Genomic DNA, 27290 nt, shown 5'->3' on the forward strand with positions numbered 1-27290 from the left:
AACAACTTTTTTTTTCTTTTTTTTAAACCCCCGACATAATTATCTTGTTCCCTCGAGATTATTATGTTGGGGGTAATAAAAAAAAGGAAACACATTTTTTATTATTAAAAAAAAAAAAAAAGAAAAAAAAAAAAGTACATCTATATTTTACACCACAAATTATCTCGGGGGAACGAGAAAAATAAATAAAAAATTTACATTTTTTTATATATTTTTTTTTCATCCCCAAATTTTTTTTGTCTGATGTCGCTTCCAGGGCTCCGTACAATAACACCTATTCAGGGTCTCATATTAGACGCAATATTTTTGTGTTGATTCGGCTTCTACAAAACTATTCCAACACTGTGAGTGACACTGGTCTGGTGTCCGTTTAGGTTCAGTATCGAAAAAATACATTTTCTTGGCCCCAATTTTTCGCCCATGATGTTTCCCCCATTTTAGCTCATTTTCCCCAATTTTTAAACTTTTTATCGCACATTTTTTCTGTGGCTTCAACATTAAAACTTTCTGAAATTGCAGAATATTTTAAAATCCTCCAGTGACTCAGAACCTGCTCCACAGCTCCTGGTCCCACGTCTGAACATGTTAAAGCGTGTGGTGGTTAAACATCAGCCTGAGGTCCTCGCGGTGGCTCCTCAGTCGCTCCTCACAGTCGCTCCTCACAGTCGCTCCTCACAGTCGCTCCTCACAGTCGCTCCTTCAGAGTAAAGCCGATCCTAGAGTCCGGTTTCTCACTTTCATCTGTTCAAAGTTTAATAGCGTTTCTGCTCCTCAGCGTGAGGTCAGAGGTCAGAGGTCAGAGGTCGTCTTCAGGTGAACTTCTTCTTGGTGGCGGTGAATCTCTCCATGTACTGGAACAAAAACAAACACGGCATAATCGTAAGGGGTTTGTTTTCAAAAAATCAGTTTTTATTAGATTTAAAATTAGCCTCTTAACTCCCACTTGAACATGTTTTCTCCAGTTCTCCAAATCTAAAAGCTTCCTCAAAATAGCGACAAAAAACGAGAAGAAAATGAGGATTTAAATTGGCAAAAAAAGACAAAAATCCAGCAAAAAAATGACAAAAATCCAGCAAAAAAATGACAAAAATCCAGCAAAAAAAGTGACAAAAAACAGCAAAAAAATGACAAAAATCCAGCAAAAAAAGTGACAAAAATCCAGCAAAAAAAATGACAAAAATCCAGCAAAAAAAAAGACAAAAATCCAGCAAAAAAGTGACAAAAATCCAGCAAAAAAAAAGACAAAAATCCAGCAAAAAAGTGACAAAAATCCAGCAAAAAAAAGACAAAAATCCAGCAAAAAAATGACAAAAATCCAGCAAAAAAATGACAAAAATCCGGCAAAAAAGTGACAAAAATCCGGCAAAAAAGTGACAAAAATCCAGCAAAAAAATGACAAAAATCCAGCAAAAAAATGACAAAAATCCAACAAAAAAGTGACAAAAGTGACAAAAACACATCAGGGAAATAAAAAGTGTTGACAATGGCAAAGAGGAGAGAATGCATTTGGTTTAGGCGAGTGGTAAGAGGTTAAACATAAATAATTTTTTGAATTTTTTTCAGAAATGACCTTCAAAACTATTTCACAATTTTCACATAAAAAAAATAAAATAGATATATATAATCTAATGTCTAAAAAAATGTCCCAAAAAAATTCTTTTTTTATTTTACAAAATATTTTCCCAATTATTTTTTATATTTTAGGAAATGCCCATATTTGGATCACAGCGTCATCTCGGTCACAGCCTTTCCTGCTACACGTGGATACCAAACCTGTCAGTATTTGTGAGTGAATGAGCGCGGGGGGAAAGACCCTGTTGGAGTCACTTCCTGGATGAATCTCAGAGAACAAACTTCATAAAGACTAGGGCTGGGCACTGCTCGTTATTTTTCGATACCAAGTACTTTAACGATACCTGCTTTTCGGTTCCGGTGCCTTAACGGTACTTTGTTCGATACCTATTAGGGCTGCACAATATATCGCGAAAAATATCGTATCGCGATATTAGCTGATACAATATCCGTATCGCCAGAAGCCACAATATATCGCAACATCACCATAGCCTTCATCTGACTGAGATCGATTTTTTTTGCAAGTCATGTGTAAAAGTTCAGTTTTAGTTTAACATTTACTAGCCTTGTTAAATTCTACCCTTGTTTAGGTCCTGATGGGGTGTTTTTTAAGTCTTCTTTTGACACAATTTGCTGGAAAAATGGAACATATCGTGTTTAGTGAAATATCGCAATAATACCGTTATCCCGATGTTGCACGGCAGTATCGCATATCGCAAGTCACTTCAATATCGTGCAGCCCTAATACCTGTGTTATTTTAATTCAATAAAAATAACGTGTATTAAAAGCATAAGACCGAAAACAGCCCAACAGAGGCTCCACAGGAGCAGCAGCGTCGCTGTAACTTCTGTTTTGAGCAGAATTTCCACTTCAGCAGCGATAAAAGAGAGAAAGGACGTTATTCCCTCCTGAGCTGCAGAGTCAGATCCACATCAGGACACGTTTCTTTCAGATAAACTTTTCTAAACTCACTGCACTTTGACGAAGCGAAAGCTCCACACGTCAAAGCTCCGCCTCCAGGTCTGTCGCTAAAGGTAAACACGTCTTTCTTATTGTCACGGCTTGGTTTTGCTTTTCAATTTGCCTGAAAACTAAACTTTCTTATTCAGTCCTGGTTCAGTCCTGGTTTATAACTGGTTTAGTTTAGCTCTGGGTTTTACGATCGGAGTAAGTCCTGGTTTAGACCTGGTTTAGTTTAGCTCTGGTTTTTACGATCGGAGTAAGTCCTGGTTTAGACCTGGTTTATAACTGGTTTAGTTTAGCTCTGGTTTTTACGATCGGAGTAAGTCCTGGTTTAGACCTGGCTCAGTCCTGACGCAGACCGCGGCTCTGCCATCTCTATTGCAGACGTTTAGTAGTTGTAGCTTTGCTTTCTGGCGTCTTGTGAGTCTGAGAGGCCTGTGAGTCATAGCTATATAAAAGGTGTAGCTTTTCTTCGCTCCATCTGTGCTGAAGCGACTCATTATCTGCACATACGTGGATTTTTTAGACTCAATGCGGGTCTGGGGAGAAAAAGAACCGAAAACTGGCACCGAAAGAATTTTATTTTTTCAAAACCTCCCCCGACCGGAGCTTTTCGGTCGGTTCCAAGTAGGTACCGGTGCCCGTCCCTAATAAAGACAGAGCTCGGTCTGTTCTGACTCTGAGTTCTGAGGTGTTCAGGTCTGATCTGTTACCTGCTCGTATCCCTCCAGGTCTCGCAGGTTCTTCACCTCGAACAGGTTTCCCTCCAGCGACAGCAGCGACACCTGGGACTGGGTCAGCACCGTGTGAGGCACCGACGCCAGCTCCAGGCAGTTCTCCTCCAGGCGCAGCACCTTCAGCCGCGGGCACTGGGCGATGGACGGCGCCACGCTGGAGATCTGCAACGGCACAGCAGGTTCCTCTGGTCAGGCCCGTCTGAGAACCTGGAGGATCTGCAGACGCTAAAACACTCGGTCTCCCCCGATAATCCCTCCACAGCAGGTTCCTCTGGTCAGGCCCGTCTGAGAACCTGGAGGATCTGCAGACGCTAAAACACTCGGTCTCCCCCAATAATCCCTCCACAGACTTCAGCTGGTCCAGAACTCCGCCCACTCGTCACATGACCCCAGTTCTCCAGCAGCTCCACTGGCTCCTCAAACATCTCATTCAATACAAGATCCTTCTCCTCACCTTCAATAACCTGGCCTGGCATTTGTTTATTATTTCCCCCAATTTTCAGTTTTTTTCTTTCTTAATTTTTCTACATTTTATTTGTTTTTTTTTCTCTCAATTTCTCTCTATTTTGTCCCAACGTTTTGTTCTTTACCTGGTTCTGGTCTTGTTCTTTACCTGGTTCTGGTTCTGGTCTTGTTCTTTACCTGGTTCTGGTCTTGTTCTTTACCTGGTTCTGGTTCTGGTCTTGTTCTTTACCTGGTTCTGGTTCTGGTCTTGCTCTTTACCTGGTTCTGGTCTTGTTCTTTACCTGGTTCTGGTCTTGCTCTTTACCTGGTTCTGGCTCTGGTCTTGTTCTTTACCTGGTTCTGGTCTTGTTCTTTACCTGGCTCTGGTTCTGGTCTTGCTCTTTACCTGGCTCTGGTCTTGCTCTTTACCTGGCTCTGGTTCTGGTCTTGCTCTTTACCTGGCTCTGGTTCTGGTCTTGCTCTTTACCTGGCTCTGGTCTTGCTCTTTACCTGGCTCTGGCTCTGGTCTTGCTCTTTACCTGGTTCTGGTTCTGGTCTTGCTCTTTACCTGGTTCTGGTTCTGGTCTTGCTCTTTGCCTGGTTCTGGCTCTGGTCTTGTTCTGTACCTGGTTCTGGTCTTGTTCTTTACCTGGTTCTGGTTCAGGTCTTGCTCTTTACCTGGTTCTGGTCTTGTTCTTTACCTGGTTCTGGTCTTGCTCTTTACCTGGTTCTGGTTCTGGTCTTGTTCTTTACCTGGTTCTGGTCTTGTTCTTTACCTGGTTCTGGTCTTGCTCTTTACCTGGTTCTGGTCTTGTTCTTTACCTGGTTCTGGTCTTGTTCTTTACCTGGCTCTGGTTCTGGTGCCGGTTCTTGTTCTTTACCTGGTTCTGGGTCTGGTCTTGTTCTTTACCTGGTTCTGGTCTTGTTCTTTACCTGGTTCTGGTCTTGTTCTTTACCTGGTTCTGGTCTTGTTCTTTACTTGGCTCTGGTTCTGGTCTTGTTCTTTACCTGGTTCTGGTTCTGGATCCGGTCTGTACCTGGCTCTGGTCTGTACCTGGTTCTGGTTGAGGTTGAGCTCGATGACCTGCAGCTCCAGGACCTCCGGGGGGATGGAGTGGATCTTGTTGTGGGACAGGTCCAGCAGGTCCAGGTGCCTCAGAGCTCCCAGGCCCGGGGGCAGCTCCGAGAGGAGGTTCCCCGACAGAGAGAGGCTCCTCAGGGCTTTGAGCTGAACCAAAGACCCCGGCAGAGAGCGGAGCTGGTTCTGGTTCAGGCTCAGGGTCTCCAGCTTCTTCAGCTTCCCCAGCTCTGCAGGGAGAGCGGCTGCAGGAGAGGAGGAGAGGAGAGAGAGGAGAGAGAGAGGAGAGAGAGGAGAGAGAGGAGAGAGAGGAGGGAGAGGAGAGAGGAGGGAGTGAGGAGAGAGAGGAGAGAGAGGAGGGAGAGGAGAGAGGAGTGAGAGGAGAGTGAGAGGGAGTGAGAGGGAGTGAGAGGAGAGTGAGGAGAGTGAGGAGAGAGGAGAGTGAGAGGAAGTGAGGAGAGAGAGGAGAGTGAGGAGAGTGAGGAGAGAGGAGAGTGAGAGGAGAGAGAGGAGAGAGAGGAGAGAGAGGAGAGAGAGGAGAGAGAGGAGAGAGAGGAGTGAGGAGGTGAGCATCTCTGCAGGTTTCCTTCACCCACAGGTTTGAACTCACTGATCCGGTTGGCGTTGAGCGTCAGACTCTTCATCTGCAGGAAGTTTCCGATGGAAGGAGGAAGCGCCTCGATCTTGTTTCCCGACAGGTCCACGGTGCGCAGGTTAGACGTGAGGCGCTGCAGCTCCTCTGGGAACTGGAAACACAAACAAATACAACAAACAAAGAAAAAACAAGTGAATAACTGATCTCCGACTTACTGACTTACGGTTCATTGATCTGTCAGTGACTTATTTACATAATCGATAAGAAACCGATGTGCTTAAACCAACCACACAGTGATAATTATAAAAAAACTGTTATTAAAAGTCGTAAATCTGTGAGTGTTTGGTCCAAGTGCTGCCCCCTGCTGGTCTGACTCATTATTTGCCTGTATTGACTGAAAACAGGGGAGCACTGCACCTCATTAATGGACCCTTTCACTGCTGACATCAGTGACATCATCAGTGACATCATCAGTGACATCATCAGTGACATCATCAGTGACATCAGCTGGATGCAGGAAGTGACCAAGAGAAATAAGATTAAACTAAAACTAGCGATTAAGAGTAAAACTACAACTAAATAATGTGGTCCTGTTGTGATTTAAGGCGCAAGAACAAGAGGAACGACATTTGAGACGATAAAATAAGGTTTATCTGATATTTACAACAGTTAGACATTTGTTTATCGTTACTATGACTGTGGAATCTCGCTTCCCGCCTCCAGCCAAGCCCGGAATGTTTACAAACAAAGGGTCTATATGCATGAAGTCAGTCATTAATATGCATGATGTCATCAAAAAATTACAAAAATGAGATAAACTTTTGAGAAAAAAATGACCAAGATGTAACAAAAAAAAGAACAAAAAGTTTATAAAAAATGTGACAAAAAAGTGAGAAAACATTGACAAAAAAGTGACGAAAAATTGATGAAAAAGTGGCAAAAAAGTCACAAAAAAATGACCAAAATGTAACAAAAAAAATTACAAAAATTTGATAAAATAATTGACAAAAAAGTGCAAAAAAAATGTGACAAAAAATTTGACAAAAATGTGACAAAATGTGAAAAAAACAAAACAAAAATATGATAAAAAATTTGACAAATAAAAATAAAAAAAATTGACAAAAACGACAAAAAAAGGACAAAAAAGGACAAAAAAAAAAGACTAAAATGTGATAAAAAATTGACCAAAAAGTGACCAAAAAAAAAAGACACAAAAGTTACAAAAATGAGTTAAATACCCAACAAAAAAATGATGGAAAAAAAATCTGATGAAGAGGTACAATGGAAAAACATAGGAATCTCGCTTCCCGCCTCCAGCTAAGCCCGGATTGTTTACAAACAATTAAAGAGTCTATATGCATGAAGTCAGTCATTAATATGCACGACGTCATCAAAAGTGTCGTTCCGCAGAATATCGCAAACTCGATATATCGTCAAACAGTAACAACAGACACCTGCGGACGAGGTTTTAACCCCTTAACTCCCGCCTGAACCGAGCACGTTTTCTCCAGTTTGGCTTTACCCCAATCCAAAAGCCTCTGGAAAAAAGCTGTGAAAATAGCGACAAAACTGAGACGAAAACAATGATGGAAATGTGACAAAAAAATGTGACAAAAAATGATCCAAAAATTCCCAAAATGTGACAAAAAAATGACCAAAAAATTCCCAAAATGTGACAAAAAAATGACCAAAAAATTCCCAAAATGTGACAAAAAAAATGACCAAAAAATTCCCAAAATGTGACAAAAAAATGGCCAAAAAATTCCCAAAATGTGACAAAAAAATGACCAAAAAATTCCCAAAATGTGACAAAAAAATGACCAAAAAATTCCCAAAATGTGACAAAAAAATGGCCAAAAAATTCAAAAAAAGTGACAAAAAAATGGCCAAAAAATGACAAAAATGTGACAAAAAAATTCCCAAAATGTGACAAAAAAATGACCAAAAAATTCCCAAAATGTGACAAAAAAATGGCCAAAAAATTCAAAAAAAGTGACAAAAAAATGGCCAAAAAATGACAAAAATGTGACAAAAAAATTCCCAAAATGTGACCAAAAAATTCCCAAAATGTGACAAAAAAATGGCCAAAAAATTCAAAAAAAGTGACAAAAAAATGGCCAAAAAATGACAAAAATGTGACAAAAAAATTCCCAAAATGTGACCAAATAATTCCCAAAATGTGACAAAAAAATGACAAAAATGTGACAAAAATTTGACAAAAAAATAAAATCAAAAATTGGCGAAAAAATGTCAAAAAAAGTGACAAAAATGAGTTGAATACCCAACAAAAAAATGATGGGAAAAAAAATCTGATGCCGTGAGGAAAAAGATCCTCTGGGTTCAGGCGGGAGTTAAGAGGTTAAACAACCAATCTGCTCACACTGTTATACAGGAGAGATAATTAAGTCTGATTATTTGAAGTTGCCTGAGGAGAACAACAACAGGAGCTTGTTTCTTGCTTTTTTATCTTCTGCTTGTCAAAAGTAAATCTCCCCGATATTCAGTATTGTAGCTTCTTTAACAGTAACGCCCAGGCTTTTATGAACCGCTGCCTGATGTTCGTCTTTAAATTTCCACATGTCCAACAGAGACTGAGTCCGGCCGGTCCAGGAGGTTACACATAATGACTCTGACAGAATCCATGTGAGTTTTTTAAGGACTGTTTTATGTTCAAGGTTCAAGGTGGAACAGTGGAACAATCTCCAGAAGAAACATGACTGACTCACCTCTGGAATCCCTTTCCCCGTGAGCTGGAACACCCCGGTTTTCTGCGAGGTTTCCAGGTGGGACTTGAGGGCGCTGTTCCCCATTTCTGTCCTCCTCTCCCAGGTGGACCCCGCTCACGCTCTCCCCCTCGGCGGCTCCTCTGGAAGCTCACGCTCTCCCCCTCGGCTGCTCCTCTCACTCTCTGCTCCAGGCCTAGATGTAGAAGACAACAGGTGTGTTTGAGATGAGCCAGACGGAGCAGTTTTACAGCCGACTGCAGACGCTCGGTGCCGGTTAGATTTCCCCAACGAGAGCAGCCGACTGGATCAGCCGCTGCATCTCTCCAGAGGAACTGCAGCGGCTCCACGGCCCAGTGCATGATGGGAAAACACCCACCTGTCCTCACGCGCAGGTGATTGGATACGAGTCTGTGTGATCAGAAACGTGCTCCTCCCCCTCCTCCTCCTCTCTCCTCCTCCTCCCCCTCCCCTCTCCTCTTTAGATCTGAACTAATAAACTATGACTGAAACTATTAAAGTTCTGCATCGCCCCTAAAACAGAGCTCATGTTTGATGCTTTTCAAAACAAACTCAGGATTTAAAAGGACGTGTTTTATCACAAACTTAAATAAACGAATGGGAAAGTTTCCTCTGATGAAGAATGACGTCTCTGGAGTAAAGGAAACAGAGCAGGAGGTGAAGGACTTTTATTTAGGATAAACTTAGGGCTGTGCAATTAATCGAAATTCGATTACGATTTCGATTACAACAATTAACGATTACAAAATTAGCATAATCGCAAAAAATCGATTATAAATTTTTTTTCATTTTTTTTTTATATTTTTTTCCCCAAAAAAAAAAAAAAAAACATTTTTTTTTTGCACGTTTTTTTTTTATTTTTGTCACTTTTATGCTGGATTTTTGTCTTTTTTTGATGGATTTTTGTCATTTTTTTTGGATGGATTTTTGTCTTTTTTTTGATGGATTTTTGTCTTTTTTTTAAATGTTTTTTTGTCATTTTTTTTATGGATTTTTGTCTTTTTTTAATGTTTTTTTGTCTTTTTTTTGATGGATTTTTGTCTTTTTTTTGATGGATTTTTGTCTTTTTTTTTTGATGGATTTTTGTCTTTTTTAAATGTTTTTTAGTCTTTTTTTTGATGGATTTTTGTCTTTTTTTTGATGGATTTTTGTCATTTTTTTTTGATGTTTTTTTGTCATTTTTTTGCTGGATTTTTTTAAAGGCAACAAATAATCGTTTGAATAATCGTGATTTCAATTATGACTAAAATAATCGTGATTATTATTTTTTCAATAATCGAGCAGCCCTAGATAAACTTTAAATGAACGATATCTGAACGAGACGCTGCTGATCTGAGGCTCTCGTTGTTCTGCATGTGGAGCGGTCGGATCATGGGCTTCAGACTTTTGTCTCCGCCCCCGTTGCGTCGGCTACTCTCGATCATCCAGGCGAGACACAACGGCATCTCGAACACACCTATTCTCTTCAGTAACGTTTTGTCAAAATTATACTTCCAGGAGAAGCTTCATCACATGGTAACTTTTCCTTCTACCTGAAAAATATCATTCCGAAGTAAATATTAAAATCATTCAATTAAATAATTGAGTAACTCTTCAGCCTTTGTGCTCAAACATTTACACAAGTAGCACATTCAGCACAAACGTTCCTAGCAGGAGAATGAAAAAAATAAAAAAAAGGAAATTCAGACAAAGGGACAGAGGGATATTGTTCATCCAGTTACACAACGGAGATCATTTTTTTTCACTCAAACTTGGCTGTAAATACTGTTTAAGTGGCGCTAGCCCACAGTTAGCTTTGCCTGTTAGCTTCTTCTTCGTGACTCCATTAGGGTGTATTTGGGAAAGTTGCACTTGTGATTTTCTGTCCAGAGACACCAGGGGGCGCTGAAAGACCCCCGGATCAGCCCGTTAACACTTGTATCACCGCCAGAGGGACTGCGGAGAGGATTTATTTTTGTCACTTTTTGTTGTGTTATTGTTGCTTCTTTGTTACTTTTCTATCACTTTATTGTTGTGGTTTCATCCTCGTTTTTGTCGATATTTTGCCCCTTTATTTCGAGAAGCTTTTAGATTTGGGTAAAACAGACAATTTGCTTGGTTAAGGTGGAGGTTATGAGGTTCACTAGTTATTTATGTCAGTTCTTGCTACTTCTATTACATTTTACAAGGTAACAAAACCAGGTATGTGGATAAAATGTTCAAACTCAATAGAAAGGCAAGTAAATAGTTTAAGTGGAAAGATGCAGCAACCCCCTACAATCTGCAATGAAATGTGTGTATATATGTCCAGTATGAAGAAAGTCACAGCAGTTTCTAGTTCAAAATCAGCATCTGTCTTTAGTCCCGCCCCTTCCATTGAAACGAATGGAGGTCAGTGTGACCAAAAAAGAGAAATGACCAGATTTCATCAAAATTTCAGTAAACATTGATTGAACATATTTCCATTGGTCGCACGTGTTAAAACATACTTTTATATTTTAAACCAAACATAGGAGTTTGGTTTAATTCCGCTGTTTTCAGTTGTGTGAGTGGGCAGAGTAAACAAAACTAATGATGGTGGACAGAAAGTGGAGCTGAGTAACTGAATGGTGTTGGCACTAAGGTTTATCTCTTCCACACTTGCATTAGCAGGAGCGACATTAATGTGGGTGAGTTTGAAACCTCACAAAACGACAACAAGACCCTCTTCATGTCCACCTCCTTCTCCACAGTGTTTGAAAGGTGTTTATTAAATTATTGCATATTGAAGTTAAAAATTAAATGTTGAATTTTCTGCTGCGGGAGTAAATGAAGACCGATTCTCTCCGTTTCTACACGAGACTGAAGACAATTATCCTGACGACGTGACGAGTGACTTACTGTGGGAATGACCGTCTAATTTCAGCCAAAAAGGCCATTTGCTGTCCCGCTCTGAACATGATCAGGGCAAAACCCGGTCAGATATTGGGGACAAAAATGACAACTCCATTTTAGAAATCTCCACACACCTAACAATGGTCCTCCTTCAGTGCTATGTATGGACATTTTACCATAGACTGTATATATAACATAATACATTTTACCCACCTGTGTTCTGGGCTCGGGGGTTAGTTCATAGCCCGCCTCCTGGCTCCTGTCAGCGGGGTGGTTCTGCAGTCTGTGTCCGCCTCCTGGCTCCTCTAGGCGGGCTGGTTCTGCAGTCTGTGTCCGCCTCCTGGCTCCTCTAGGCGGGCTGGTTCTGCAGTCTGTGTCCGCCTCCTGGCTCCTCTGGGCGGGCTGGTTCTGCAGTCTGTGTCCGCCTCCTGGCTCCTGTCGGCGGGCTGGTTCTGCAGTCTGTGTCCGCCTCCTGGCTCCTCTGGGCGGGCTGGTTCTGCAGTCTGTGTCCGCCTCCTGGCTCCTCTCAGCGGGGTGGTTCTGCAGTCTGTGTCCGCCTCCTGGCTCCTCTCGGCGGGCTGGTTCTGCAGGCTCTGTCCGCTTAATGCGATCAGCCCAGAAAATGATCCCTGCGAGATTTAATCCACAAAAACAAACTCAGGCAGGGACACAAAGCTCCTAAACGGCTCTAACACTCAGCCAACACCCGCGTGAGCGCGTGTGGACAGGGTAAACATCACAACGCGGATGTCAAAGTTCATATTTTATGGATCAATGTTTATGTTTTGGGCGTGGGGGGCTCGGGAAGCTAACCGCATTAGCATCGTCCCGTTAGCCCGCACTTTCCCCACCGAAATGCTTCAATAATCAGCGAACAACGTGACTTCACTTACCCTAAAGTGAGAGAAAACTTCAGTCCGCGCGTGGAAATGTCAAAATGATCCGGTGTTAATGTGTAAAAGTGAATAGAAGTTAAGAAAAGCGCGAACGCCCCGAAGCTAACAGCACCACAGAAGCCACTGAGTCTACGCATGCGCAGTGAGGCGTTGCCGATAAAACTCTACATTCTTTTATTTTTATCACAAAAAAATAAACAAATAGTGTAAAATATATTATGTATTCTAACAGTTCTGTCGGCATTCATTATTTAAAAATGTTTAAAACGAAAAAAATGGCATTTGTATCACTCTTGTGACAAAACATTTACAAAATTTGACGAAAAAGTGAAAAAAATTAACCAATTTCCTCGCGTTTTTTTCAACAAAACTTTCTATATTTTTCCAAAAATGTTTTCCTAAATTTTCCCCAATTTTCCAAAAATTTTTTTTTTCAAAATAATGTTTCCCCAAAGTTCCAATTTTTTTCCCACATTTTTCCAACTTTTTTCTTTTTTTTTTAAATTTACCCCAAATTTTCCACTTATTTTCCCAAATTTTCCCTAAATTTTCTCCCTTTTTTCCCACATTATAATTTGTTCTAAATGTTAAAAACTTGAATATAAAGATTTTTTTGTCCATTTTTTATCAAATTTGTAGCATTTTTTTGTCATTTTTTTGTAAATTTTTTGTAAATTTTTGATCAAATTTGTATTATTTTTTTGTCACATTTTTTTCATTTTTTGGTCAATTTTTTGTAAAAATGTTTTGTTATTTTTTGTCACATTTTTTGGTCATTTTTTTTGTCAATTTTTGTCAAATTTTTATCATTTTTTGGTCAATTTTTTATCAAATTTGTAGCATTTTTTTGTCACATTTTTGTCATTTTTTCTCAAATTTTTCCCAAATTTTTCTCAAATTTTTCTCTTTTTTGTTGTCATTTTTTCGTCAATTTTTTTTAAATCAAATTTGTATCTTTTTTGTCATATTTTTGTAATCTACATTCTTTTATTTTTATCACAAAAAAATAAACAAATAGTGTAAAATATATTATGTATTCTAACAGTTCTGTCGGCATTCATTATTTAAAAATGTTTAAAACGAAAAAAATGGCATTTGTATCACTTCTGTGACAAAAAAGTGACAAAAAATTAACATTTGACGAAAAAGTGACAAAAATTAACCAATTTCCTCACGCGTTTTCAATATTTTTCAACATTTTTCCAAAAATGTTTTCCTAAAAATTCCCCAATTTTCCTATTTTTTTTTTTTCCAAATAATGTTTCCTCAACTGTTCCTTTTATTATAATTATTTTTTTTTTTTAATTTTTATAACTTTTTTCTTTTTTTTTTAATTTACCCCAAATTTTCCACTTGTTTTCCCCAATTTTCCCTATATTTTCCTCCATTTTTCCTCATTATAATTTCTTCTAAATGTTAAAAACTTGAATATAAAGATTTTTGATTTCTTTTTCGGTTCTGCTTTCGATACTTTTAGTTTTTTCTATTCGAGGAGAACCGAAACCTTTTTTTTTCCCTGATACTAAACTGGTATTTTTTTTGAGAGAAAACGTGTTTCTGTTTTTGCTCGTGCCGGTAGTGTCCAGAGGGGGCGCCGCGCACACACAGGAAGCCGCACAGTCGACGAAGAAGAAGATACAAAATGGAGGCGGGTTCCGTTTGAGACGTTTGTTTTTTTTATTCTTCAGGAGAAAATAAACGGCTTTTACTTCGAGTTCGAGCGAAACTTCCCCAAAATCACGAGCTTTTGTCGGTGAAAGAAGCGGAGACTAAAAGGAAAAGGTGCGTCGTTTTATCATTAACATATATTTGCTGCTTTTCGAACAGGTGGAGTTTCCTTCAGAAAGTAGTGAAACAAACCACACGTTTCATTTGTAATCAACAAAACAACAAACTTCCTTAACCTCTTAAACTCCACCTGAACCGAGCACATTTTCTACAGTTTGGCTTTACCCAAATCTGAAAGCTTCTTGAAAAACAAAAGCATCTAAATAGCGACAAAAAAGAGACTTGAATGATGAAAATGTTTTACAAAAAAACCGGACAAAAATGCGACGAAAATGGGTAAAAAAAAAAAGATAAAATGTGACGAAAAAGCAATGATTATTTAGTAAAAAAAAGTGACAAAAAATGGACAAAAATGTAAAATAAAATCACAAAAATGCGACGAAAATGTGAAAAAAATGTGAAAAAAAATTACCAAAAAAAACGGTCAAAAATGCGACGAAAAGCGACGAAAATGGGTAAAAAATAGATAAAATGCGACGAAAAAGCCATGAAAATTTTGTCAAAAAAAGTGACAAAAAATTGACAAAAATGTGGGGGGAAAAATGGACAAAAATGCGACGAAAAGCCACGAAAATGTAAATGTTTTGAAATTTTTTTGTCACATTTTTGTAATTTTTTTGGTCAATTTTTTTTCCACATTTTTGTCATATTTTTGTGATTTTTTTTGTCACATTTTTGTCATTTTTTTGGTCATTTTTTGTCAATTTCTTGTGACATTTTTGTCTCTTTTTCATAAATTTTTCGTCACTTTTTTGTCACATTTCCATCATTGTTTTCGTCTCAGTTTTGTTGCTATTTTCACAGCTTTTTTCCAGAAGCTTTTGGATTGGGGTAAAACCAAACTGGACAAAAATGTGCCGAAAAGCCACAAAAATGGGAAAAAATTAATAAAATGCGACGAAAAGGTGATGAAAATTTTGTCAAGAAAGTGACAAAAAATTGACAAAAATGTAAAAAAAAAATCACAAAAATGTGAAAGAAATGTTTAAAAAATTGACAAAAATGCGACGAAAATGGGAAATTAATTGATAAAATGCGACGAAAAAGCGATGAAAATTTTGTCATAAAAGTGACAAAAAATTGACAAAATGTGGGGAAAAAAACATTCACCAAAAATTGACAAAATGTGGAAAAAATGGACAAAAATGCGTTGAAAAAGCGATGAAAATTTGTAAAAAATTTACTGTGACAAGTGACAAAAAAGTGATGTCAAAAACGAGGAAAAAGATCAATTTCGATCCGTTTTGTCCGTCTTAGCTTTCAAATGAGGCGCTATGGCTGCGCGCTCTCAGGTCCAGAAGCTTTTAGATTTGGATAAAGCCGAGCTGGAGAAGATGTGCTCGGTTCTGGTGGGGGTTAAGAGGTTAAATCCCGTCCAAAGCTGCACTGAAGTGTTATCGCGGCTTCGCCAGCAGAGGGCGCGCTCTCCCCGCTCCTGCGCGTGTCCCTGAGGACGCTTCCTGCAGGTGTTTCCTCTGAGCTCGTGGTAAATAATGACCTGGGGGGTGTAGTTTCCGCTGAGTCTGTAACATTTGGCAGGTCAGAACCAGGTGTTTAAAAATACATGGGACAGAGGGAACATCAGAGACTGCGGCAAAAACACTTCACTAAAACCAGGCTCAGATACTAAAGCTGCACCGGGAGGACAGAGTGTTAGAGTCATGATTAAATGAGATAATAATTTAATCTGGGTTTAATGATGTAACTTTGGAGACTGTGTTTTGATATTTGAGCTCTAGATAAAACAAATATTATCAGACTGAAAACGATGATGTAAAGATAATGAAGTAGCCAATCGTGATGTTTATTTTTATTCAGTACCTCTGGTCTGTCAGAGGGTTTAACCTCTTAACTCCCGCCTGAACCGAGAGGATCTTTTTCCTCACGTCATCAGATTTTTTTTCCATCATTTTTTTGTTGGGTATTTGGTATCATTTTTGTAACTTTATCTGTCATTTTTTCGTCAATTTTTTATCACATTTTTGTCATTTTTTTGTTACATTTTTGTCATTTTTTTGTTACATTTTTGTCATTACTTTTTTTTTATTTTTTTGTCTAATTGTTGTCATTTTTCTGTCAAATTTTTATCACATTTTTGTCACATTTTTGTTTTGTTTTTTTGTCTTTTTTTGTCATTTTTTTTTAATTTTTGTCATTTTTTGTTGTTTTTTTGTTATTTTTTTGTCACTTTTTTGTCATTTTTTGGTCAAATTTTTATCAAATTTTTTCACATTTTTGTACATTTTTTTTGGTCTTTTTTTGTTTTCTTTTTTTTGTCACATTTTTGTAATTTTTTTGTAATTTTTTTCACATTTTTTGTCATTTTTTCGTCCATTTTTTTTCACATTTTTGGGTTTTTTTTTGGTAATTTTTTGTATCAATTTCTTGTGACATTTTTGTGACATTTTTGCCTCTTTTTCGTCACTTTTTTGTCACATTTCCATCATTGTTTTCGTCTCAGTTTTGTTGCTATTTTCACACCTTTTTTCCAGAAGCTTTTGGATTGGGGTAAAGCCAAACTGGAGAAAAAGGTGCTCGGTTCAGGTGGGAGTTAAGGGGTTAAGGGTTTTAGTTTGTTTAGTTATTAACTTTTTAAACGTGGCTTGTGTCTCCCTGTTCTGTGTCTGCAGATGCTTCAGTGGGAGCTCTCTCCGTTCTCCGTCACGCCCTCGGCCGGCGTCCTGTCCCGGTGCGTGAGCCGCGGAGCTCTGCGCCAGGTACCAAACACTAGGACTTATTATTACTTAACCTCTTAACTCCCGCCTGAACCGAGAGGATCTTCTTCCTCACGTCATCACATTTTTTTTTCCATCATTTTTTTTGTTGGGTTCAACTCATTTTTGTAACTTTTTGGTCAAATTTGTATCATTTTTTGTCAATTTTTTATCAATTTTTTATCATTTTTGTTGTCACATTTTTGTCATTTTTGTGGTTATTTTTTGTCACATTTTTTTATTTTTTTTCGTCATTTTTTGTCAATTTTTTATCATTTTTTTTGTCAGTTTTTTATCAAATTTGTAGCATTTTTTTGTCATTTTTTCACAATTTTTTCTCACATTTTTCTCATTTTCTTTAATTTTTTCGTCAATTTTTTTAATCAAATTTGTATCTTTTTTGTCATATTTTTGTATTTTTTTTATTATTTTTTGTCACATTTTTGCTATTTTTTCATACATTTTTCATCAACGTTTTCTCGCTTTTTTGTCACATTTCCATCATTGTTTTCGTCTCAGTTTTTCTCACCTTTTTTCCAGAAGCTTTTGGATTGGGGTAAAGCCAAACTGGAGAAAATGTGCTCGGTTCAGGCGGGAGTTAAGGGGTTGAAAAACTTTCCTCCAGTGAAAGTGTTTGCTGTAGGTGTGGCCGATATATCGTCTACAACAGGGGTCGGCAACGTCAGGCCCGGGGTCCAAATCCGGCCCTCTAGCACAAGAACCTCTGGCCCTCAAGCTTTTGAGAACCATTATGACAAGAAAGTACTTTAACATTTTTAGGGTTAAATGGGAGAAATACTGTTAATGCTCCCAATGAGGCCATAATATGAACAACAAAGTGCACTGGAAAAATAATGACAGAAACTTACTTGAATGAAGAGATTGACTCTAAAGTTTTGAGTAGATTTGGTCTGGTCTTAGATAAAACATATTAAAGCCAATAGAACAAGTCATTATTCTCTTAATTCAGATTATATTGTGTAATTTCAAGTGAAAAACAAATCTTTTTAAAAGTAAAAGTTAATTTGTCTGATTTCTGGGTTTTATGCTTCTTCCATTGGCATCAGCATTTGTATCTTTATCTTAGACTCAAATTCAACATAAAGAACCTTTATTCAAGAAATTTTAAGTCATTTTTCTTAATTAAGATGGTCTTTTTTCCAGCGGCTTCGGCCCTCGGTCGTTTTACAATGAAAACAATTGGCCTCCGTTAAGAAAACTTGCCTCCCCCTGGTTTATAAGATCATATCGAAACTGCTGTTTGGATGATTATGCAAATCTACAATATTGAGTTTGTCTCAGATCTTAAAGAGGGGGTGTTCTGCTTTAAAGAGGGGGTGTTCTGCTTTAAAGAGGGGGTGTTCTGCTTTAAAGAGGGGGTGTTCTGCTTTAAAGAGGGGGTGTTCTGCTTTTGTCAGTCCCATAGCACCAGTCTATATCTCACTACAATGATGACAAACCTTCTGTTGGTCTGTAAATGCAGTAAATTAGAATAACTGCCTTGTATAAAATGGCTCTCTCAAAATGGCTGTAGTGAATGTCTTGAAATTTTAAAACTTTAACCCCTTAACTCCCGCCTGAACCGAGCACATTTTCTCAAGTTTGGCTTTACCTCAATCCAAAAGCTTCTGGAAAAAAGGTGAGAAAAACTGAGACGAAAACAATGATGGAAATGTGAGAAAACATTGACAAAAAAGTGACGAAAAATTGATGAAAATTTGACAAAATGTGACAAAAATGTGATAAAAAGAAAAAGACAAAAAAGTTACTAAAATGAGTTGAATACCAAACAAAACAAATGATGGAAAAAACAAAAAAGGATACAAATGTGACAAAAAAATGACAAAAATGTGACAAAAAATGACCAAAAAATGACAAAATGTGACAAAAAAAATGATAAAAATGTGACAAAAAAATGATACAAATTTGATAAAAAATTTACGAAAAAATTATAAAAAATTTACAAAAAATGACAAAAAAGTTACAAAAATGATGGAAAAAAAATCTGATGACGTGAGGAAAAAGATCCTCTCGGTTCAGGCGGGAGTTCCGAGGTCACGAACCTCTGAGCCTTTAGACACGCCCCCTCCACACGCTGTCTGTGGCATCAGTGGGGAGGGGGTTCTGCTGAGGAGCAGTGGTTGGTTACTCGGCTGGTGACGAAAGCTCGGAGGCGTCTCCAGGAGGTGGGGGCGTTCCTAGGAGGACTCAGGCAAACCTATCCCTAAAATGGCCGCCATCAGAGTTTTTACAGATTACTCAGAAATACGTGAATGTGCCAAGGCAACACTTCAGCCATGTTTTTAATGAGGGAGTGACAGAATAACATGATGGAAAGCTTGAAAAAGTCCATTTTGCCTCAGTTTTGTAGGTCTTAGCTTTCAAATGAGCTGTCACTCTGGCCTGTAGGCTGCGTATCATATATTAGTTGGCGAGTTACAGAAATAAATGGAAATGGATCCTGGATTGTCATTGCAGACGCCGCTTCTCCTTTTCATTCCTCTGATCATGTTTCAGGAGGACGTTGACTCCGCCCTCTCGGACAGAAGCCCCGCCTTCTCCTCACACCTGTCCAGAGCCGAGCAGCGAATCACGGCTCAGCGAGACCTGGACCAGGTACGAGTCCAGTCCAGAGTTCATTCACACGTTTCAACGAACAGTTTGATGTAGTTTTTCGTCTCGTTCACCACTTTGACTTCAGTTTCCGTGTGAGAAACGTGTTTTCACCTCCGTCCTGTCTCTCCGTTGTTGTTTAGCTGCAGTTCCGGTTGCGGCTGCTGCAGTTGGAGCGACTCAGCGCAGACGTCACTCACCCCGTGCACCTCAGTGAGTTTCTCCTCCGCTGAACTCCTCGTGGATCTGCTCTCGGGACTTTCTGCAGTTTCTCCAAAGTCACGCCGGGGTCGCGGAGACGCCCGAGTCAGACGAGTTCAGGCTCTGGGAAACATCATCAATATTTAAGCTTTCATGATCCTGGAATATTTTCAAATCAGGAGAAATGAAACCTCTTAACTCCCACCTGAACGGATCCCATTTTCTACAGTTTGGCTTTACCCGAATCCAAAAGCTTCTTGGGGAAAAAAGCACCAAAACAGCCACAAAAAAATGAGAAGAAAATAAGGATGTAAACGCAACAAAAATGTGACAAAAATTCAACAAAAATTCAACCAAAAAATGACTAAAATTCAACAAAAAAGTGACAAAAATTCAACAAAAATGTGACAAAAATTCAACAAAAATTCAACAAAAATGCAACAAAAATGCAACAAAAATTCAACAAAAATTAAATAAAAATTCAACTAAAAATGATAAAAATTCAACAAAAATTAAATAAAAATGTGACAAAAATGTGACAAAAATTCAACAAAAAAATGATAAAAATTCAACAAAAATGTGACAAAAATTCAACAAAAAAATGACAAAAATTCAACAAAAAAATGACAAAAATTCAACAAAAAAATGTGACAAAAATTCAACAAAAAAATGACAAAAATTCAACAAAAAAATGACAAAAATTCAACAAAAAAAATGACAAAAATTCAACAAAAAAATGACAAAAATTCAACAAAAAAATGCAACAAAAATTCAACAAAAATTCAACAAAAATTAAATAAAAATTCAACTAAAAATGATAAAAATTCAACAAAAATTAAATAAAAATGTGACAAAAATGTGACAAAAATTCAACAAAAAAATGATAAAAATTCAACAAAAAAATGTGACAAAAATTCAACAAAAAAATGACAAAAATTCAACAAAAAAATGACAAAAATTCAACAAAAAAATGTGACAAAAATTCAACAAAAAAATGACAAAAATTCAACAAAAAAATGTGACAAAAATTCAACAAAAAGTGACAAAAATTCAACAAAAAAGTGACAAAAGAAAAAACATACTAAAGGTGACACAACACAGCAACAACGCGAAGAAAAAGATCAGTTTTGTTGGTCTTAGCTTTCAAATGAGGACAGAAATGCATTTGGTTCAGGCGGGTGGTAAGAGGTTAAATCTTATTTATTATGATTATTTTCATTATATGTTTATTACAATTTTTTTTTTTATTATTGTTATCATTATTATTTAGTCTCTTTCTCCTCATGCTGTTGCTGTGTTGTTGTCACCATTTTATTTTATTTTATTTATTTATCTTTTTGACTTTTTTTTTTTCCATCAATTTTCTGCCAGTTTTTTGTTCGTCGATCTCACATTTATCAACGATTTTTGTTACATTTTTGGCCAATCTTTTGTTGTGTTTTTGACATATGTTTATCGCTCTTTTGTGGCCTGTTTGTCATTCTTTAGCTCCTTATTGTTGTGTTTTTGCCACTTTTTTTTATAGCTTTCTACATTTCTACATTTTATTTATTTTCTGTCACTTTTGATTCATATTTTTCCACTTTTTTCTTGTAGCTTGTTACTACCACTTCCCCCACCCCCACACCAGGGGATCATACGACAAAAGCATTAAAAAAATCAAATAACAAAGAAAAAAAAAAGAACTGAAACATGCACCGAGCAGGATTCAGAAGTATAAAAATATATCTGTTACTGTTAAAGCCTGATATCTGGGCCTTTATAATCCACTCAGTTACAAAACCTTCATCATCGTCATCAAGTCCCCACAAATATGACGTTAATAACCTGTAACTGGTGTAATAACTGGTGTAATAACTGGTGTAATAACTGGTGTAATAACTGGTGTAATAACGGTTGTAATAACTGGTGTGTGATGTGAATAACCTCCTGTGTCTGATGTGGAGGTTCGCGGTTCCAGAAGCTCCAGATGTTCTGCTGTCACCTCCAGGACGTGCTGCGAGACCACGCCCCTCTGCGACAGAGGCTCCTGCGGCCGCACGGGAGAACGCACCTGCCTGTCCCCGCCCACCTGCACAGGTAAGCCCCGCCCACATGCACAGGTAAACCCCGCCCACATGCACAGGTAAACCCCGCCCACCTGCACTGGTAAGCCCCGCCCACCTGCACAGGTAAGCCCCGCCCACATGCACAGGTAAACCCCGCCCTCATGCACAGGTAAAATTCAACAAAAAAGTGATAAAAATTCAACAAAAAAGTGATAAAAATTCAACAAAAAAGTGATAAAAATTCAACAAAAAAGTGATAAAAATTCAACAAAAAAGTGATAAAAATTCAACAAAAAAGTGATAAAAATTCAACAAAAAAGTGATAAAAATTCAACAAAAAAGTGATAAAAATTCAACAAAAAAGTGACAAAAATTCAACAAAAAAGTGATAAAAATTCAACAAAAAAGTGACAAAAATTCAACAAAAAAGTGACAAAAATTCAACAAAAAAGTGACAAAAATTCAACAAAAAAGTGACAAAAACTCAACAAAAATGCGACAAAAATTCAACAAAAATGTGACAAAAATTCAACAAAAAAGTGACAAATTCAACAAAAATGTGACAAAAATTCAACAAAAATGCGACAAAAATTCAACAAAAATGTGACAAAAATTCAACAAAAATTCAACAAAAATTCAACAAAAAAGTGACAAAAATTCAACAAAAAAGTGACAAAAATTCAACAAAAAAGTGACAAAAATTCAACAAAAATGTGACAAAAATGTGACAAAAATTCAACAAAAATTCAACAAAAATGCGACAAAAATTCAACAAAAATGTGACAAAAATTCAACAAAAATTCAACAAAAATGTGACAAAAATTCAACAAAAATTCAACAAAAAAGTGACAAAAATTCAACAAAAAAGTGACAAAAATTCAACAAAAATTCAACAAAAATGTGACAAAATTCAACAAAAATGTGACAAAATTCAACAAAAATGTGACAAAATTCAACAAAAATGTGACAAAAATTCAACAAAAAAGGGACAAAAATTCAACAAAAATGTGACAAAATTCAACAAAAAAGGGACAAAAATTCAACAAAAATTCAACAAAAATGTGACAAAATTCAACAAAAATGTGACAAAATTCAACAAAAATGTGACAAAAATTCAACAAAAAAGTGACACAAATTCAACAAAAATGTGACAAAAATTCAACAAAAATTCAACAAAAATTCAACAAAAATTCAACAAAAATGGGACAAAAGAAAAAACATAACAAAGGTGACACAACACAGCAACAACGCGAGGAAAAAGATCAGTTTTGTGGGTCTTAGCTTTCAAATGAGGTGCTACACAGACCTATAGCCAAAGAGGACAGAAGGCATTTGGTTCAGGCTGGGGGTAAGAGGTTAAATCTTATTTATTATTTTACATTTACATCAGGTAAGCCCCGCCCACATGCCCAGGTAAACCCCACAAGAAGGAATCCCCTTGGTGAAGATGAAGCTGGAGCCATTAAGTTCTTGTCTGTGATTGGATTGTTATAAAACCTTTTGAGGTCAGACGGTCCTCCTTTAGAACAGAAACAAACTGAAATCCGTCTAAAGCCCGAGACTCAGAGCTGATGTTCCAGGTGGAGAAAGAGGAAGTGGCTCTGAAGTATTCGAGTTTTAGGCCCTGACAGTCCAGCTCACGGCTCAGGTTCTTCTCCATCTCTCCTCAGGTTCGTGGTGGAGGTGATGCAGATGTTCCTGGATTTCATCGAGACTTTGGAGCAGAGGATCTCCTCGGTGCGCGGCCGTCCCAGCGCCCCTGAACGCCTCGCTCAGATGGTCAGTGTCAGACTCAGTGTTTACCAAGATGGAAAAACGTTTCAATCACAAACTGAGGCGAGAAGCGAGAGACGAGAGACAAGACCGAACTCTCCCTTTACAGTCGTTCATATGTTATTATTATTGTAGTCGAGTCGGGTTTAACCTCTGAACTCCCGCCTGAACCGAGAGGAGCTTTTTCCTCACGGCATCAGATTCTTTTCCATCATTTTTTTGTGGGTTTTCAACTCATTTTTGTAACTTTTTTTTTTTTTTCATTTTTTGTCACATTTTTGTCTTTTTTTTTTTTTTTTAATATTTGTATTTTTTTTTTTTGGGTCAAATTTGAATCACATTTTTGTCATTTTTTGTCACATTTTTTTATTTTTTGTCATTTTTTTGTCACATTTTGTTTTATTTTTTTGTCATTTTTTTGTCACATTTTTTTATTTTTTGTCATTTTTTTGTCACATTTTGTTTTATTTTTTCGTCATTTTTTTGTCACATTTTATTTAATTTTTAGGTCATTTTTTTGTCACATTTTTGTCATTTTTTTGTCACTTTTTTTTTCATTTTTTTGTCTTTTTTTTTTTTTTTTTTCATTTTTTTGTCACATTTTTTTTTGTTGTCATTTTTTTGTCACATTTTTTTTTATTTATTCGTCATTTTTTCATCATATTTTTGTCTTTTTTTTTTTTTTGAAATATTTTTTTTTTTTTTTTTTTGTCAAATTTTAATCACATTTTTGTCATTTTTTGGTCACATTTTTTTTTTTTTAGTCATTTTTTGTCATTTTTTTGTCATTTTTTTGTCACATTTTTTAAATTTTTTGTCATTTTTTCGTCATTTTTTCATCATATTTTTGTCACATTTTTTTATTTTTTGTCATTTTTTGTCACATTTTTTTGTCATTTTTTTGTCACATTTTTTAAATTTTTTGTCATTTTTTCATCATTTTTTCACCATATTTTTGTCATTTTTTGTCAATTTTTTTTTATTTTTCGTCATTTTTTGTCACATTTATTTTTATTTTTTTGTCATTTTTTCATTCATTTTTCGTCACTTTTTTGTCACATTTCCATCATTGTTTTCGTCTCAGTTCTGTTGCTCTTTTCTCACCTTTTTCCCAGAAGCTTTTGGATTGGGGTAAAGCCAAACTGGAGAAAATGTTCTCGGTTCAGGCGGGAGTTAAGGGGTTAAAGGTTTTAGTTTGTCACATAATCCAAAGATTTTCTCAGAGGGATTTTGGATCTGCTTTAGTTTTTGAATAAAGTTCAAACATCAGTGAATGTCAGGAGTTAAATCTTAAGATGTTCAGGAGGAAGCTGGACTACATTACCCACGATGCCTCTGTGCTCTCTCCTACAGAACTCCTCCCTCTTCTCTCTCCTGGCCTTGTCCGCGGAGCTGCAGTCTCTGTCCACCCAGATCCTCACCTGGAAGGACGTCAGCGGCAGCGCTCTGAGCGACGAGAGAAGCTCCGCCCCCGACGCCTCGTGACCCCACGTGACCCCACATGACCCCACGTGACCCCGACTGTTCCCTTAGGCTTCATTTAAGTGTATTTGACCAAACTCCACGTCTGTGACTTCATTAAAGATTCACTTTTAACATAATGGTCGTTTGGGAGATTTGCAGATTTACTCGAGTACGACTTTAAAGAGGAAAATCCCCGCCCGCTTTATCGACGCCGCGCTGTCGTCTCGCCCTCGTGGTTAAATACAGGGAGGCTGAGGGAAAATTACCTTAATCGGCTCAAAGGGGGGGAGGAGAGAGGGGGGGTTTACTGCAGGAGGAACGAGGGGCAGAAACTGATGATGGAAAGTTGCTCCATTTGCCTCGTCAGAGCCGTAATCCAAACGTCCTGGACACTGATGATTCTTTCGAGACGTGAAAGTGACAGTCGTCGACCCCGAGCTCGACCTCACACACTCACCCTCCGAGAGACTCAGAGCCTTAAAGGAACAGGCCACCGTTTTTCCATCCTGAGATATGTTCTTACCTGAGCTGTGACGAGTTCTTTAGGACCTGTCTGATCTTCAGTCACGTAAACACAGCGCAGACGGCGTTAGCATTTAGCCTCTCCCTCTGTCCACTCTAGCGTTAGCATTTAGCCTCTCCCTCTCTCCTCTATAGTGTTAGCATTTAGCCTCTCCCTCTGTCCACTATAGCGTTAGCATTTAGCCTCTCCCTCTCTCCTCTATAGTGTTAGCATTTAGCCTCTCCCTCTGTCCACTCTAGCGTTAGCATTTAGCCTCTCCCTCTCTCCTCTATAGTGTTAGCATTTAGCCTCTCCCTCTGTCCACTATAGCGTTAGCATTTAGCCTCTCCCTCTCTCCTCTATAGTGTTAGCATTTAGCCTCTCCCTCTCTCCACTATAGTGTTAGCATTTAGCCTCTCCCTCTCTCCTCTATAGTGTTAGCATTTAGCCTCTCCCTCTCTCCACTATAGTGTTAGCATTTAGCCTCTCCCTCTCTCCTCTATAGTGTTAGCATTTAGCCTCTCCCTCTGTCCACTCTAGCGTTAGCATTTAGCCTCTCCCTCTCTCCTCTATAGTGTTAGCATTTAGCCTCTCCCTCTGTCCACTATAGCGTTAGCATTTAGCCTCTCCCTCTCTCCTCTATAGTGTTAGCATTTAGCCTCTCCCTCTCTCCTCTATAGTGTTAGCATTTAGCCTCTCCCTCTCTCCACTATAGTGTTAGCATTTAGCCTCTCCCTCTGTCCACTCTAGCGTTAGCATTTAGCCTCTCCCTCTCTCCTCTATAGTGTTAGCATTTAGCCTCTCCCTCTGTCCACTATAGCGTTAGCATTTAGCCTCTCCCTCTCTCCTCTATAGTGTTAGCATTTAGCCTCTCCCTCTCTCCACTATAGTGTTAGCATTTAGCCTCTCCCTCTGTCCACTATAGTGTTAGCATTTAGCCTCTCCCTCTCTCCTCTATAGCGTTAGCATTTAGCCTCTCCCTCTCTCCTCTATAGCGTTAGCATTTAGCCTCTCCCTCTCTCCTCTATAGTGTTAGCATTTAGCCTCTCCCTCTCTCCTCTATAGTGTTAGCATTTAGCCTCTCCCTCTCTCCTCTATAGTGTTAGCATTTAGCCTCTCCCTCTCTCCTCTATAGTGTTAGCATTTAGCCTCTCCCTCTCTCCTCTATAGCGTTAGCATTTAGCCTCTCCCTCTGTCCACTATAGTGTTAGCATTTAGCCTCTCCCTCTCTCAACTATAGCGTTAGCATTTAGCCTCTCCCTCTCTCCTCTATAGTGTTAGCATTTAGCCTCTCCCTCTCTCCTCTATAGTGTTAGCATTTAGCCTCTCCCTCTCTCCTCTATAGTGTTAGCATTTAGCCTCTCCCTCTCTCCTCTATAGTGTTAGCATTTAGCCTCTCCCTCTCTCCTCTATAGTGTTAGCATTTAGCCTCTCCCTCTCTCCTCTATAGCGTTAGCATTTAGCCTCTCCCTCTCTCCTCTATAGTGTTAGCATTTAGCCTCTCCCTCTCTCCTCTATAGTGTTAGCATTTAGCCTCTCCCTCTCTCCTCTATAGTGTTAGCATTTAGCCTCTCCCTCTCTCCTCTATAGTGTTAGCATTTAGCCTCTCCCTCTCTCCTTTATAGTGTTAGCATTTAGCCTCTCCCTCTCTCCTCTATAGCTCCAAAACACAAGATTAAACTATGTGGATTTTCTTAGCGGATAAAAGGGGGAACTATATTGTGAGGCGTAATAATACCAGGAGTAGTTCGAAATCCGTATCAGTAATCTTCACTTTACTGCACGGATGCCAAATTACTCCTGGAGAGGGGGAGAGGCTAAATGCTAACACTATAGAGGAGAGAGGGAGAGGCTAAATGCTAACGCCGTCTGCGCTGTGTTTACGTGACTGAAGATCAGACAGGTCCTAAAGAACTCGTCACAGCTCAGGTAAGAACATATCTCAGTGTGGAAAAACGCTGGCCTGTTCCTTTAATGAAGATGGACCTGCAGCCTTCACTAATCATCCAATGATTAGACTCTGCAGGGTCTCAGAGTCTCCTCCAGAGTCGAGTCTCCTACAGAGACTCTACAGAGACTCTAAAGAGTCTCTGTAGAGTCTCTGCAGGTTCGGTGTCTGAGCTCATCTCTTATTGATGTGGATGAATTATGAAAAGGCCGAGAGTGAAGGAGCAGCTGCTGAAACGGATCCTGCGGCGCTCGCTCAAACTGCTCCTGCCACAGCCGCCCCGGGGCAGACTGACGGGAGGGAGGCGGCCTCTTCCACCTCCGACCGACCACTCACTCACGGAAGGAAAGAGCCGG

At 38.3% G+C, this 27290-nt stretch overlaps 2 protein-coding genes across 3 annotated transcripts; one reads left to right on the top strand and one right to left on the bottom strand.

Moving 5' to 3' along the window:
* Window positions 1–802: 802 nt before the first annotated feature.
* On the bottom strand, window positions 803–8286 carry lrrc57 (leucine rich repeat containing 57). The gene is made up of 5 exons (XM_079574066.1): window positions 8117–8286; window positions 5406–5541; window positions 4772–5040; window positions 3250–3435; window positions 803–851 (listed from the first exon to the last, which is right to left on the bottom strand). Exons 1-5 carry the CDS (start codon window positions 8198–8200, stop codon window positions 810–812), a joined length of 717 nt encoding a protein of 238 aa, XP_079430192.1. The 5' UTR covers window positions 8201–8286; the 3' UTR covers window positions 803–809.
* Window positions 8287–11205: 2919 nt separating this feature from the next.
* Window positions 11206–24525, top strand: haus2 (HAUS augmin like complex subunit 2). Of its 2 annotated transcripts, none has more exons than XM_079574068.1 (7): window positions 11206–11716; window positions 16302–16388; window positions 18903–19001; window positions 19142–19211; window positions 21146–21278; window positions 22918–23026; window positions 24374–24525. In XM_079574068.1, the coding sequence occupies exons 2-7, from the start codon at window positions 16302–16304 to the stop codon at window positions 24503–24505; spliced, it is 630 nt and encodes a 209-aa protein (XP_079430194.1). In that variant the 5' UTR covers window positions 11206–11716; the 3' UTR covers window positions 24506–24525. The 2 variants fall into 2 exon arrangements, with proteins under 2 accessions (XP_079430194.1, XP_079430193.1); XM_079574067.1 differs by lacking the exon at window positions 11206–11716 and adding an exon at window positions 13595–13665.
* The last annotated feature ends 2765 nt before the right edge of the window (window positions 24526–27290 follow it).

Source organism: Gobius niger, assembly GCF_951799975.1.
Source record: "Gobius niger genome assembly, chromosome: 16".
NCBI classification, from domain to species: Eukaryota; Metazoa; Chordata; class Actinopteri; order Gobiiformes; family Gobiidae; genus Gobius; species Gobius niger.

Coding starts and splice junctions, on each gene's coding strand:
- lrrc57 (XM_079574066.1), bottom strand. CDS start 8,200: ATGGGGAACAGCGCCCTCAAGTCCCACCTGGAAACCTCGCAGAAAACC. Junction 5,542..8,116: donor CGGGGAAAGGGATTCCAGAG/GTGAGTCAGTCA, acceptor TTGTGTTTCCAG/TTCCCAGAGGAGCTGCAGCG. Junction 5,041..5,405: donor GCTCAACGCCAACCGGATCA/GTGAGTTCAAAC, acceptor CCTCTCCTGCAG/CCGCTCTCCCTGCAGAGCTG.
- haus2 (XM_079574068.1), top strand. CDS start 16,302: ATGCTTCAGTGGGAGCTCTCTCCGTTCTCCGTCACGCCCTCGGCCGGC. Junction 19,002..19,141: donor CTCAGCGAGACCTGGACCAG/GTACGAGTCCAG, acceptor GTTGTTGTTTAG/CTGCAGTTCCGGTTGCGGCT. Junction 19,212..21,145: donor CACTCACCCCGTGCACCTCA/GTGAGTTTCTCC, acceptor TCTGATGTGGAG/GTTCGCGGTTCCAGAAGCTC.